Source organism: Triticum aestivum, chromosome 2B, assembly GCF_018294505.1.
Source record: "Triticum aestivum cultivar Chinese Spring chromosome 2B, IWGSC CS RefSeq v2.1, whole genome shotgun sequence".
NCBI classification, from domain to species: Eukaryota; Viridiplantae; Streptophyta; class Magnoliopsida; order Poales; family Poaceae; genus Triticum; species Triticum aestivum.
Genome location: NC_057798.1, coordinates 52,871,267 through 52,885,598, shown reverse-complemented (window position 1 = coordinate 52,885,598; position 14,332 = coordinate 52,871,267). Strand labels below are relative to the sequence as shown.

Below are 14,332 nucleotides of genomic sequence, written 5' to 3'. Positions count from 1 at the left end.
AAGAATTTTGTAAGTTGGTGAAACTATAGAATATAAAGCCCATCAAATTACAAAACTGTATACGATGTTCTTAATAGAAACAAATTGACATGAAATGAGTTCCACGGACTATATCACAGAAATTTACACCATGTTTCATGGAATTTCACCATCTTTCGTAAGGTTTTATCATGTTTCAAAAATTATGAAAAATATATTGAAGAGTGATCTTGTTTAAAAGTCCTCGTCACCAGGAACATAAATATGCAAACGAAAAGTGAAATCGGGATTTCGGTTCATAAGATAAAATGATTTCAAACTTTGAAATCACATGAAAAAGCATGGGTGTAGTGTGCTGCATGGGAGAGTGTGGGTTCATTAATGGGTGAAATACAACTAGAAGAGGTGTGCATGCATCCAAATCTCCATCTAAATTCAACGGTTGAGCCATGCATGGGAGAATTGCTTTTCTCCCGTGACCATGAGTTGCACTATCTTTTCTCAGCCGAACTCACGTCATTGCCCACGTCAAGCATCCAGCCCTGGACCAGTCGCGTCAACGTCAAATTCGACTCCCCACCCTCGCCCAGCGCCTGCTTGGCCCGTCGCATAGCCGCCTGCGTCCACTCCCGGAGCACCCTGCCGCCGTCGGAGTCCATCAGCCACCTCACCTTTGCCGCCACTTCGTCGGCGTCCACCACCTCCTTGTCATATTCATCCACCGCCACAGCCAGACCCAGCTCCTTTTCCAGGAACACTCTGTTCATCCGCTGCTCCGCGTACAGCGGCCAGGCCAGCATGGGCACGCCGGCCATGATCACCTCGAGCACGGAGTTCCACCCGCAGTGCGTCACGAAACCGCCCACCGCGCCATGCGCCAGCACGTCCCGCTGCGGCGCCCATGACTTGACGACGAGACCCGTGCCCTTGGTCCGGTCCAGGAAGCCCTCCGGGAGGAGAGCATCGAGGTCCGGCTCCGGCGGCTCCTCGAACTTCTTTGTCGGGTCGTCGCTCGGCGGGCTCCGCACGACCCACAGGAACCTCTTGCCGCTGGCCTCCAGGCCGATGGCCACCTGCCTGATCTGCTCTGCGTTGAACACGCCGAGGCTGCCGAAGCAGAGGAACACCACGCTGGCCGTCGGCTGCGTGTCCAGCCATGCCAGGCACTCGTGGCCGCGCTTCACGCCCACCTCCTCCGACTTTATCAGCGGCCCGATGCAGTAGACCGGCGGCGTCGGGAGGCCGGGAGGCGTGCAGAGCCCGGCAGCGATGGCGTCCACCGCGCGTGGCTCGAGCGAGCGGAAGGTGTTGACAATGATTCCCTGGGAGCGGCAGAGGTCGGGGGACACTCTGAGGGACCATCTGTACGCCACGTCGTCACGGTCCATGAGCGGCTTGGGGAAGTGGGTCGCCGGCAACGCGGGGATCCCCGGCACGTGCACGAGCTCCTCCCCCATCTCCCCAAAGCTGGCCGCGCTCCGAGCATGCAGGACCGGCAAATACAGGGAAAAAGCCAAGACCTCCGCGGGAGACGTGAAGAAACAGTATCCGGGGACGCCAAGCTCGGCGGCGACGTCGAGCGCGATGCTGCAGAAGAAGTCGACGATGAGGACGGCCGGGGAGGCGCCGGCGAGGAAGCCGCGGAGGTGCGGGATGGAGAGGCCGGCGACCTCGTAGGTGACCGCCTCGGGGTGGTCGGAGTCGAGCGGCGGGACGTCGACCTGCGGGAGGCAGTGGAAGGAGATGGAGGGGTTGGCCGCGGTGACGCCGGCCAGGAAAGGCCCCCTCGCGCCGGTGTCCACGAACGGCAGGCTCACGATGACGATGGTGATGGCGAGGCCGCGAGCCGCGAGGACCTTGCCGAGCTCGATCATGGACACCAGGTGGCCCATGCCGGGCGAAGGGTACAGCACCACCTGCTTCCGGGGCGTCCAGGTGGCTGCCGCACCGTCCATCCCGCGGACGACGAGAGGTGTGGTGCCTGCTCAGCTCTGCCGGAGAATGGTGTATGCTCTGCTCTCGACTGCGGTGCCTTCTCAGATTTGTAGTGTGGATGGAGATGATGAACGACGGAAGAAGAACGGAGCAGTTTATAGACGCCACGCAACGCTGCGTGTGGCCACATGTTGAGCTGTACCTCTCGCCTCTCGGTTTCTCGCCGGCTCAATTTTTCCACTAGCTAGGAGCCACAGCACTGCAGTTGTGGACCGGCCGCCATCATGTGAGCAGGAGCAGAAGCAAAGCAGTGGCCGCAATCATCTTCTCGTCCTTGGGCTCCTGAGAAACACCATGGCGCGCGGCAAGCTCCGCCCGAGACCGGTGAGCTCGAGTAAATTGCACAAAACCGCTATTTTAAAGGCTATGTTTGCAGAAAACACCACAATACATTTTTGTTGCAAAATGCACCACGTCTTCTGTAATCGTTTTGCAAAAATCACTGATCGATCGTTTTGTCTCGGTTAAGCGTGTTTATGACTGGCGGGCCTGCCAGTCAGGCTGACGTGGCATCTCTTAACACCTCGCAGGTAACGGCAATGGATGTTAATGGTGTGATCATGTGTGGAGCCATGTAGGGTCCACCTGTCATTGAAAGAAAAAAAAGAAAAGCCTTTTATTTTTTCTTCCTTATCTTCCTGTACTGAAACGGCGGTGGCGGCCCCTGCCTCGGCCGGGGGCGGGACGGGCTCCGCGCGGCAACAGCTACGGCGGCCTCTGCCCCAATCGAGGGCGGGACGGGCGGCGGGCCTCTGCCCGAGTCCGGTCCGGTATGAAGATAAGGCAAGCGAAAAAAAGCAAGGCGTTTTTTTCTTTTTTCTTTCAATGACAGGTGGACCCCACATGGCTCCACACATGATCACACCGTTACCATCCGTCACCGTTACATGCGAGGTGGTAAGCAGTGCCACGTCCGCCTGACTTGTAGGCCCATCTGTCATAAACACGCTTAACCGAGACAAAACTGCCGATCAGTGGTTTTTGCAAAACGATTACAAAAGACGTGGTGCTTTTTTCAACAAAAGTGTAGCGTAGTGTTTTCTGCAAACCTAGTCTTCAAAGTAGTGGTTTTGTGCAATTTACTCAGTCTCCAGTACACGCCGGCGCTGCCCTTTCAGGACGACCGACCCTGAGGCTCCCATTCGTCGTGCACAGAAGGTGTTTGTTGAAATGCCAAAAAAAGAGGGGAGAAAGAAGAGGTTGATGTTGATGTGTGGGCTCCACCTGTCATAAGTCATAACGGTCAACTTAGCAGGCAAACTTTCCCTAGACGGGTGGGTCCCGCCTGTCATAAACATGGTTAAATCCTCTAAACGGTCATCAACCGTTTTCGTTTAGGGACGAATTACGAAAAAGTGATAGCTTTCGGCCAAATTTTTGAAAGTGGTAGTTTAGTGGAACGCAAACCTAATTGTGGTTGTTTTTTGTCAAATACACCATGGACCGAGATGTATACATCCTTAATGTCTCGACTATTTTCTTTTCTTTTTTATTCTTTTGGCTGTGTGCACCCTTAATATCTCGACTAGTTCTCGACGTTATGTTTGGTACCCAAGCTGGTTATAATTGATATCTTTGATATTAACATATGGCAGCCGCTATGTGTCAACCGGCTGATCCGCGGGAGGGGTCAGCCGGCTGGCTAGCCATCCAATTGACTCATGAGACTGCTTCGTCAGCCATATGATTCACTGGATCAGCCCGCTCGGTTTTGTATTCTCCTGGGCTCTTGCGCAACGACGCAACATTTTCATACGAGTGTGGCTAGATCTTAGTCGACTGAGACTTAACAAGTCTCAGTCAAGTGACAGAATATATATATATAAAAAAGGATAAAAAGGTTTAAAAGAAACATTTAGGGTCCGGCTTTTGCGACAATGGGACGCGACGCTTGTAGCATCCGATGTGTCGGTTGCAACGTCGCACTTCTGGTTTACAGTAGCAACATTGCATGGGTATGAACCAGGTGAATCTAATCATTTTCCTATACAAAACTAAACCCTATGTCGTTGCAAAGGAAACATCGGAAAAGATATTGCAGCATAGCCATCACTCGGCACTGAAAAAAACGCAGCATAAAGCAAACTATTGCAGCAGGCACCATCACAATATGTTGCCCATGTTTCGCAGCAAAGCGCACATGGGCTCCCAACGTGGCAAAATAACAACCAAGCAAAGCAGCATATGAGAGACTAAACAAGATTTCCCGATGCTGGCCGGTGAGCAGCAACGGCAAGGCACAGGCGGCTGTAGGCACCGACGCGAGGCTAAAACAACAGCGACAAGCGTGGAAGCATCAGCGTCACTACATGGGAGCAAAAGTGCTCCGCGGTGTTGAAGTAAAAGGCCAATTGTACTCAACTTTGCTAGTGGGCAGCACTCTCCATCACGGAACGCGCGACTGCTAATCGAAAGATATAGCGAGCGGCTGACGCAAACATAGAAATCAGTCCGGTGATTATAAAATTTTTCTCTTTATTAAAAAAACAAAGGTAAGCAACCTGAATTAGTAGGCAATCAATTGATGTAGCTGACTTTGACAATCAACCAAACACGCCTAACTTATGATGAGTACAACTGTAGTCCTACGCTTATGAGTTATGTCTGTGTCCCGTTGAATTGAATGAGACGAGACATGTTGCACTAGCACATGACACGACTTTGGAGATGGTCTCTTAAAGCCGCTACCCAACTATCACTAATAATCCTATCGCTACATACGGTTTCAAAATGGTCTACAATAATATATCAAGCACACCCAGTACTTTAATATTTGAACAGGTTCGAAGAAGGAACTTTCTAAATATTAGTTACCAGATTTTCCCACAAAAATATATTAGTTTACCAGATCATTAACAATTTCTATTCACACGACATAAGTCATTGAAAGACATATATATTAGAACATAAATATCACAAGTATCACAACTCAAGATCAAACACAATGACATTCACATTTTCACGATCACATCACAATTTCAGACTTCACAGTTTTAAAACTGTATATAACAAAGTATAAATTTGTTTTCTCTATTTCCCGTCTATTGCAAACTCATCATTGGTCGGCCTCGGGGTGGTTGAACTTGTGGACTGTAAGTCATATTTTTTATGGTCCGGCCCTCATTACCACTCCAATGCCCCCACACCCGAGGAGAAGCACGAACACTCTACAATGTTTGTGAAACAACACTACGACCGGCTCCTATTCATATATGCCTTCATGCACCAACATGGAGTATTCCATAACATAGCTGTATAAGAGGAACCAGAGGCACCGTAGACACTCCTTTCGCAGATTAGCCTACACCACATAGAAGATTTTTTATGCTACCCATCGAAATCCCCACCATCGTCATTAGAACTCACCGAGTCTCCTTGACTAGACGAGTACCCCTTGACATTGCAATCCTCTATATTCTTCTATAAGAAGAAGCAAGGCAGAAAAGTTGTGCTTTTATCTATCTTGGAGGGCTAAACCTAGCTATATCATGCGTCCCCTATTTTCTGTATTCTAGACCCTCGAGTACCAGTATTAGGATTGACGGAAAAATCCTCGGCAGAACTCTCCATCTTTTATGATGACATGTTGAGTTGTATATGAGGGGGCCTTGGAAATTGGAGTGATGAAGTACAGTACGTTGTACTACAATCATCTAGAGAATTTATTGTAAACCAAAGTTTTGCAGCACGCAACCTGACGAAGCTGCAGCTTGTAGAAGCGAAACCATTCAGGTTGCAATATAAATACTGTGCACATTTAAGTAACCGTGTGCCCTGGTCAATGGGTTCCTTTATGATCTTAAATCTCTCGATGAGAAAAGTTCCTTGAAGTTTAGAGTAGTTCTGCAGACAGGTAGATGAACATATATCTTGAAGTGCGCCCGGGGGTCAGAGTGTGCAACGGTTCCACTTATTATGTAGCATGGAAAATCTATGCTTCACCAAAGTAGCACCCAATTTTCTCCAACTTCGACTAAACACTAGCACAAGGTGTTCTGGATCCAGCAAACCAAACTAGGAACCTATCTGAATTTTGATCCCGGAACGCAGATCGGTACTTGTTGATGCTTGCTGGGCCCCTGGAATGTCATGTCAATCCCGTGCAACAGCCACAAGCTGCTTTCCGATGTTGCGCCCGTAGAAGATCCCGATGAGCACTGCCGGTACCTTCTCGATCCCCTCGGCGACGTCCTCCACGTAGGTAATGTTCCCTTCCTTGAGGTGACTCACCATCTCCTCTTCGAACTTGCGGTAGGTGCCGAAGTACTCCGTCACGATGAACCCCTCTATGCGGACGCGCTTGGTAACGACGCAGGCAAGGTTGCGCACGCCCTCATGCAGCACCAGGTTGTACTGCGAAATCAACCCGCACATGGCCACCCTCCCTGTGCAGCCTCATGTTGAGTAGCGCAGCGTCTAATATCGCACCACCCACATTGTCGAAGTAGATGTCAATGCCCTCCGGGAAGCACCTGATAGAGCAAAGCATCATGACACCAATTACTCTTGGTTAATCGGCCCAAAGTGTTCAGTGGTATAGCACCGAAAGGGGCTTGCAATTAACCTCTTTAGTGCGGCGTTGAGGTCCTGTTCCGTCTTGTAGTTGAAGGCATCATCAAATCCAAACTTTGTTTTCAGGAGGTTGACCTGAAGAGAAGGCAAATTAATCCCATGAGAAATGGTGTATTACTTATGTTATGAAAGACATTGATATTTGGGGGATCAGTGAAATTGCTAAAGGCAGTGACGCAAAATCAGTATGAACAAAACCATCCATCGTTTGGGGAAGGCACGGCCGGAGGAGAAGAGAAAAAGAGCATGTACATACCTTCTCATCAGAACCGGCACTGCCAACTACATAGCAACCTGTGATCTTGGCAAGCTGCCCGACAAGTTGTCCGACGGCGCCTGATGCTGCCGAGATAAACACATAGTCGCCCTTTTTTGGCTTGGACACATCGAAAAATCCAGCATACGCAGTAAGGCCTGGCATGCCTGAATTATGAAAATTTTGCATTATGAATACCTGAACATGACATGGTATACTACACTATTTTACATATTAATTTGATAAATGCCACTCAAATTCTGGCGATTCCGAGAAACGCCACTGCAATTTCCAAACTTTGAAAAATGCCACTGCGTTTTTAAAAGTTTGCAAAATCTGCAATGGCGCTTTTCAAAGTTTGAAAATTCCAGTGGCATTTCTCAGATTCGTCAGAATTCGAGTGGCATTTATCCAATTAACCCCTAGTTTACATATTCTATCATGAATGCATGATGAACTAGGTTTCAGTGCTTAGTGAATCAAGGTTGCCTTATTTGGTTGATTATAGCAAGTGGTCTTGTAGTAACAAACAGCCAGACAAGTAATATATAGTGAACACACCGAGAACACCTAAGTAGTACGACAGCGGTAATTCGGGATGGTTGATCTTGAAAAGCGAATCCGGAGTAGTGATCAAGGTGTATTCTTCACATGCTGTCATTCCCCACACCAGATCATCGGCCTTGTAATCCGGGTGCCCGGATTCTACCACCTTGCTGACACCGAAAGTCGGTATAATCTGGTAGGATTCAAAGGAGGAACCAAAATGTCAAGGATTTCGGCGGGGAAATATTTCTGAAAAAAGGATCCTGAATCCAGGTCCATCCATTTGCACAACTGCTGATTTTTTTTTCGAAACGGAGGCAAAAGATTTGCCTCATCGATTAATTAAGAAGAAGAGAGTTGTCCGGTTAATTAATGGAAAACCGGGCGAAAACCAATACAAACAAATCACATGCGGACTACTCCCAAAGTCTAAACCCCCAAGACCGCACTGTCGACCCTACAGACATTTCCAACAAGCAACAGACCCAAGCCCACACGCATCTACATCGCAAAGGAATCCCCAAAAAGAACACCTCGGATGTAGAGAAATGACCCCCCAAAAACCACGATGATAAGCTAAACCATGAGGACGGCCCATAAGACCAAGGAGCAGCCATTAAGCAGCCGCAGACGCCTTCCCTAAGGCATCACTCTTCTTGTTTTTGCTTTTGAGAGACTTCTCCACCTTTTTGATCTTGTCTTTGTTAAACTTTTCGGTCAGGATGCATGCAACCACTTTACCAGACCCAGGGCTAGCCGCCTCCAAGCTAGAGAGCAAGCTGCAAAGCTCTTTTGCAAAGAGAGCATCGGAACAAGGTGCCAATGTATTTGTCCCAACAACATCTCCACCTGGGGGCACCACGTGCCCAACGGTCACAGGCAAGCGCGTGACCGAGGCATCCAAACCTGCACACACCATAAAGTCTGTCTGGCTAGACTCCAAGGGCGGTGGTGAGGGTGTCATGGGCACCGCCAATGCCCCTAGCAAGCCCATCTCCTTCGGAATCGCCACCGAAAGAGGTGGAGTGGACTCCTCACATAGCACTGTCAACTCAAGCATAATCTATAGAATTGGAGCCACATCCTCAACAATCACTTCACCCCCAACGTCAGTCGACACCATAGAGCAGGGTCTAGCACGAGGAGAGAACCCTCCATAGAGGTCGACTTCCTCTCCATCTGCAGAGCCAACCTGAAGCTCGGGAAGTAGAGACCCAATCGACACAACCGGAAGTTTACCAAGAGCAACCTCTGCCCTTGCCAAGACACTCTCAACACGCACAAGGCATTCGTGAAGCTCAACGCAAAGTAGCTCAGCCTGCTGCTCAAGGACAGGTTGTAATGGCACATCAGCTTGGATGACGGATGCAGGCGGTGGAGCAACACATGGTTGCGGCATAGCCTCGTCGACGAGTTGCTTCGCACGACAAAAGCGAGCAATGTGGCCGAAACGGAGGCAATTCCTGCAACGGATTGGATCCCTGCAAGAGTGTGCTCGATGACCCCGACACAAACACCGGAAACATCTATCTCTCAGCCATGTCGGAGGAGGCAGCCGTGCATTGAAGGTAGGGCGATGAAAAGCCGGAGGAGACGCCGAACGACGCCCCTTCGAGACGAGCTGCCAGCCCCCCAGGCGGAGCGGCCGCACAACACTCAACGGTAGGTGCGTCATCCCGACGAAAGCATCCACGCCAATCCTCCCAACCAGGGCGCACAGGCGGGACGAATCGGTCGCCTCCAGCAATGATCTGCGACGCAAGAGCAGTGGGCGCAAGGTCCGAGGATGTTGTTGCCTTCCGCCCCCCAATGGTCGGGTCTGACCTGCGGGAAGCAAGGGCAGTCGCAGCCAGCGCAGCAGCGGTGGGTGGCGGTGCCGAAGAATCTGCAGTTGCAAGCTCGGGGGAGAGCGAGTGTGGCGGCGACGGACGCGGGATTTGTGGCGCAGATTGTTGGAGCAGGGCCGGTGCCGTCGCCGGGACGACGTTGCCAACGGCAATCGCGTGGACGCACGGAAGAGACTGTGGCGTGGACTCTAGTTCCAGAATGGATGCTTCACTTGATGGAATGCTGCTGGAGAAGCCGAATGGGGTCGAACCACCGGGGACGACGGCGGGCGGCGGCCGCAGCTTCACCACGAGCTTGGAGGTGGCTGGAGGGGCGGCGTCCGACGGGGCCGCAGGGGCCGTTGCCGGCGCGGGGGAGCCGCCTGGTCGCGGGCATCGGCTTGGCCAAGGAAGCATCCTCTGCCCATTGGTATCCGCGCCCAGCGCGGCCGGAGCAGCAGCCGGCGCCGATGACGACGGGGGTGCCGAGCATGGTGGAGCGCAGGAGGCCGAGAGGGAGGCGGACGGGGCTGGGGAGGCCGCGGCTGCCGCCGCCGACGGTGGCGCAGAAGCCGGCTTCGGGCGTGGAGGAGGAGCCATAGCGGAGGGAGCCACCGCGGGAGAAGAGCAGCCGCCGAGAGAGGACGTCGAGGGGATCCCGGATCTGGTCGCAGCTGCTGAAGGGGAGGTCGGAGAAGGGAGATCGGGGCAGCGCCGCCGCGCGCTCACCCGTCTTCCGCGAGGTCGCCCGCCATTTGCTCTCGCTTGCTCCCTGGGTGGGATTCTGATATATACAACTGCTGATTAGATTACAGCGAAAACATACACTGTACCTCCCCTGGGACGTAGTCCGGGACGTAGCTGGGCTCCTTGTGGTTGGTCATCCGGCTGCGCATGTAGGGATCGCAGGAGAGGTAGAGATTCTTCACCATCACTGCGGCCGACCCGGGCGGGACGGCCAGGTGCGCCGTCGCCGTGACGAGCTCCATGTCGTCCTTGGTGGGGAACCCCGTCACGTGCCGCTTTAGGATCACGCTCCTGTTGCTCACCTCCGCCGCCGCCGCTGCCATTGCTTCCTTTCTTTCTTGGACGTACGCAACGCACCGATGAACTGGTGATTTTAAGATATCTACTGCGTTCGGGAGGGTACGTTTCGTGCATGGCGGATGGAGATCGAGCGGGTGGTGGGGGCAGCCGGCCGGCCGGCAGATAAAACTGCCGCCAGACTACCCCTCGTCCTCTCCGCCGCGGCATCATCAACAGAAGAAACACAAGATTCTTGCTCTGTCAACTTGCGTGAATTAATTAAACTAGATACACGACATTAAACGCCAGGCTCATTTCAAACAACATCCTTGTCTATGAGACACGGGGCCACCCTTGTGGTTGTGGACTTGGATGTGCATAGCAAAAACAAAATCCAGGGATGGCATGAGAAGCGAAACGTGTCCATACCTGATAATTGTGTCTTTTGTTTCTTGGTAAGCCAAGTTATTTTAACGGCTTCTCGGCTTATAGCGTTTTAAGCCGTGTGTTGGAGTCAAGGCACGCGGCGAAGAACTGGTCCTCGGCTTACCACCAAGAACACGTGGCACTGTTGTACACATTCTCTGTACAGTCGCAGCCAGGCTCAAAGAGATGGGTCCTCTGTACACATTCGATAAGGTTCTCAGTCCGCCTGCTCTTCTGCCTCTTCCACACAGTCACGATTCTCCATTTGCCGGGCAATAAACGATCCAGAAGCTTGGTCCTGCTTTGTATCTGTGCTTACCGATAGAAATAACTCGAGGGCTGGTATGCCATCAGACTTCATATCAGGATCAGCCTTATTTGCGGTCAAAACACTCACAGACAAGAATCCCGTTACAACCAATACAGACTCCCTCAATCAACTTACAACGCAATTTGTATCCTCAAAAAACTTACTCCCTCCGTTCGGAATTACTTGTTGCACGAATGGATGTATCTAGACGTATTTTAGTTCTAGATACATCCATTTTCGAGACAAATAATTCCAAGCGGATGGAGTACAACGCAATTTCCTAACAAAAGTTTATTTTGTTATACTCCAATCTCTCATGCATACTCTATAGGAGTATAATATGCAGAGGAAGTACATGCATCAACTTCATAGTTCTCAATAACAGTAGTTCATATAGGATATGGGTTGAACCAGTGAAGTGCCTACCATTTATACTACTATGATTACTATGGCTGGAACGGTCATACAACTTTGGTGAACATACCTGACTTTGTCCTGCAGAAGGGTGATCATATATACAACTAAGGCAGCCATATAACTTGTATGTTCAACCAACTCATGAGATTACACTAGTAGAAAAACACCAATTAGTCCCGGTTCGTAAGGGCCTTTAGTTCCGGTTCATGAACGAACCGGGACCAATGTGCCTCCACGTGGCCCTGTGCGCTGAGCCCAGTCAGGGGGCCTTTGGTCCCAGTTGGTGGCTCCAACCGGGACCAAAAGGCATCCACGCGTCTGCATTTCAGTGGCTGGGGTTTTTGTTTTTTTGTTTTTGAAAGGAGGGGGTTGGGGGTTTTGGGGGGTTAATTTAGGTGTTTCATATATTGTGTTAGCTAGCTAATTAGCACACCAAAAAGCTCTAAAATGAAAATACAAATTTGGAAACTATACATACGCCTTACGGGTAGAGTACATTCTAGTCTTAAACATGTATTTGTAACATCATTATCTAATTTAAAAATACGCCCTTGACCCAAGGTATAAAAATTAACAATTTGAAAGTATGGTCATGTGGAAAATGCTCCACCCCAAACACTAGACACCAGCGCCTCCCTCCCCTCTTGCCATCGCCACAGGGCCCGTGCTTCCCTCCCCACACCTCTCATGCTTCCCTCCCCACATCATCAGTGGTGTCGCGAGCCTACGTCGTGGTGGTGCGCCCAACACCTCCTCCTTTGTCCCTCCCTTAGACGTTCTCAACCGGATCATTGCTTCACTTAGCCTGATCAGGGCCTCCGCATGCACGGTCCTCTTCAGTTGTTGCGGGATAATGGCCTCACCTCAAAGTGATGCACCATCCTCCATCGACTGTTTTAGGTTGGATTTGCGTGCCTCGTCGCCGTATCTGGTGCTCAGCCCTCCCTTGCGTCCTGATATGTCCCCTTCATCCAATCATCCTTGTGTTGCTATATGAGGTTGTGCGTTTTTGGTTGTTTTTGTTTGGTCATTTCTTGGTTGGTACGATAATGGTCCCACCAGCCCTTGTTCTCCGACCCTACCATTGGGCTGATATCTCTTCTATAGATCTTCTTCTTTGGTTGGTTTCGTGGCGGTTGGCTTGGTGGCGAGTGGTGCATGCTTGTTGAGCTATTCATGGTTGTCTTCCTCCTACGATGGTGCTATGTTCAGTGCATGGTTGCGGTCATCACTTTCATGGCATTCGTGCTCGTGCAATTGGGGGTCCCTGGACCTGGTGATGTCTGTCATCCCGGTGGGCTTGCGGTTCTACTATCGTGGTCGTTGCTCTCACATGTTGCAAGTTCCTTCGGTGCATGTGATATGCTTCCATGCTTGTTGGTTGTTGATGTTCACTGTTGTTCTTGCTTGGGGTGCTACTACTTTGTCTAGGCCACGGGTTGCCGACACATGTGCCAAGAACCTTAAGTCACTTGTCGTTATTTTAGTTGTGGGTTTGTGTTTGGGTCGCTTCATCTATGGCGTTGTTTGTTTCGTTGGTGCCTCTTGTAGGCGTGGAAACTTCTTTCTACACTAGTAGAAAAGGGGCCAATGGTCCAGGCCGGTCCAGCCCATTAGTCCCGGTTCAATCCAGAACCGGGACCAATGGGGGCATTGGACCTAGTTCGTGAGCCCCAGGGGCCGGTCGGGCCACGTGGGCCATTGGTCCCGGTTGGTGGGACGAACCGGGACCAATGGCCCTCGCTCCTGGCCCACCACCATTGGTCCCGATTGGTGGCCTGAACCGAGACCAAAGGACGACCATTAGTCCCGGTACATTCCACCAACCGGGACTAAAGGGTTGGTCCTCGTTGCGGCCAAAGTTTAGTCCCACCTCGCCAACCGAAGGGGAATCAGACCGGTTTATAAGCCCCTCCCTCTCTGCCTTATTGAGCTCCTCTGAAAATGAAAATAGATGCCCTTATATAGGGAATTTAGCCTAAATTCATACGAATTTCTCTTGAAATTTGTTATAAATTTAAGTTGAATTTCCTCTATAAGCGCATCTATGCTCATTTCTGAGTAGCTTTTTATATTTTTTTTCTTTTCTGCTATATTTATTTTTTTCTTTTTATTTCTGAGTTGTAATAAGTCATTAAAAATAAGCATCTATGCTCATTTTTTAGTAAAGTTAATCATAACTATTTTTTTCTTCTATTTATTTTTGAATTGTAATAAGTCATTAAAAATAAGCATCTATGCTCATATTTTAGTAAAGTTAATCACAACTATTTTTTCTTCTTTTTATTTCTGAGTTGTAATAAGTCATTAAAAATAAGCATCTATGTTCCTTTTTTAGTACAGTTAATCACAACTATTTTTTGCTTCAATTCATTTCTGAGTAGTTTCCTATATAGTTTTTTTTCTTTTCTGCTATATTTATTTTTTTCTTTTTATTTCTGAGTTGTAATAAGTCATTAAAAATAAGCATCTATGCTCCTTTTTTAGTACAGTTAATCACAACTATTTTTTGCTTCAATTCATTTCTGAGTAGTTTTCTATATAGTTTTTTTTCTTTTCTGCTATATTTATTTTTTTTCTTTTTATTTCTGAGTTGTAATAAGTCATTAAAAATAAGCATCTATGCTCCTTTTTTAGTACAGTTAATCACAACTATTTTTTTTGCTTCTATTCATTTCTGAGTAGTTTTCTATATAGTTTTTTTTCTTTTCTGCTATATTTATTTTTTTTCTTTTTATTTCTGAGTTGTAATAAGTCATTAAAAATAAAAAAGAGGCGCAATGCTTGTTAATTTGCTTCAAGCCTTTCGGAATAGTGTCAACTGCACTGCACATAGCTCTGTGCAGTCTACCGTATTCCTCAAGGCTTGAAGCTAACCAACGTGCAGGAGCATTGAGCCTCTTCGTCATCGTCTCTGCACTCAGGGCTTATAAACAGCTGCGAGTGCCTCTCGCTTGGCGAGGTGGGACTAAAAAAATA

General features: G+C 49.4%; 1 protein-coding gene and 1 pseudogene across 1 annotated transcript; both read right to left on the bottom strand.

Annotated features, from left to right (window-relative positions):
* Positions 1–268: 268 nt before the first annotated feature.
* On the bottom strand, positions 269–2,127 carry LOC123043428 (anthocyanidin 5,3-O-glucosyltransferase). Its single transcript, XM_044465882.1, has one exon. The coding sequence runs from the start codon at positions 1,932–1,934 to the stop codon at positions 471–473; it is 1,464 nt and encodes a 487-aa protein (XP_044321817.1). The 5' UTR covers positions 1,935–2,127; the 3' UTR covers positions 269–470.
* A 3,676-nt stretch (positions 2,128–5,803) lies between these two features.
* Positions 5,804–10,244, bottom strand: LOC123043427 (2-alkenal reductase (NADP(+)-dependent)-like; annotated as a pseudogene).
* Between the last annotated feature and the right edge of the window lie 4,088 nt (positions 10,245–14,332).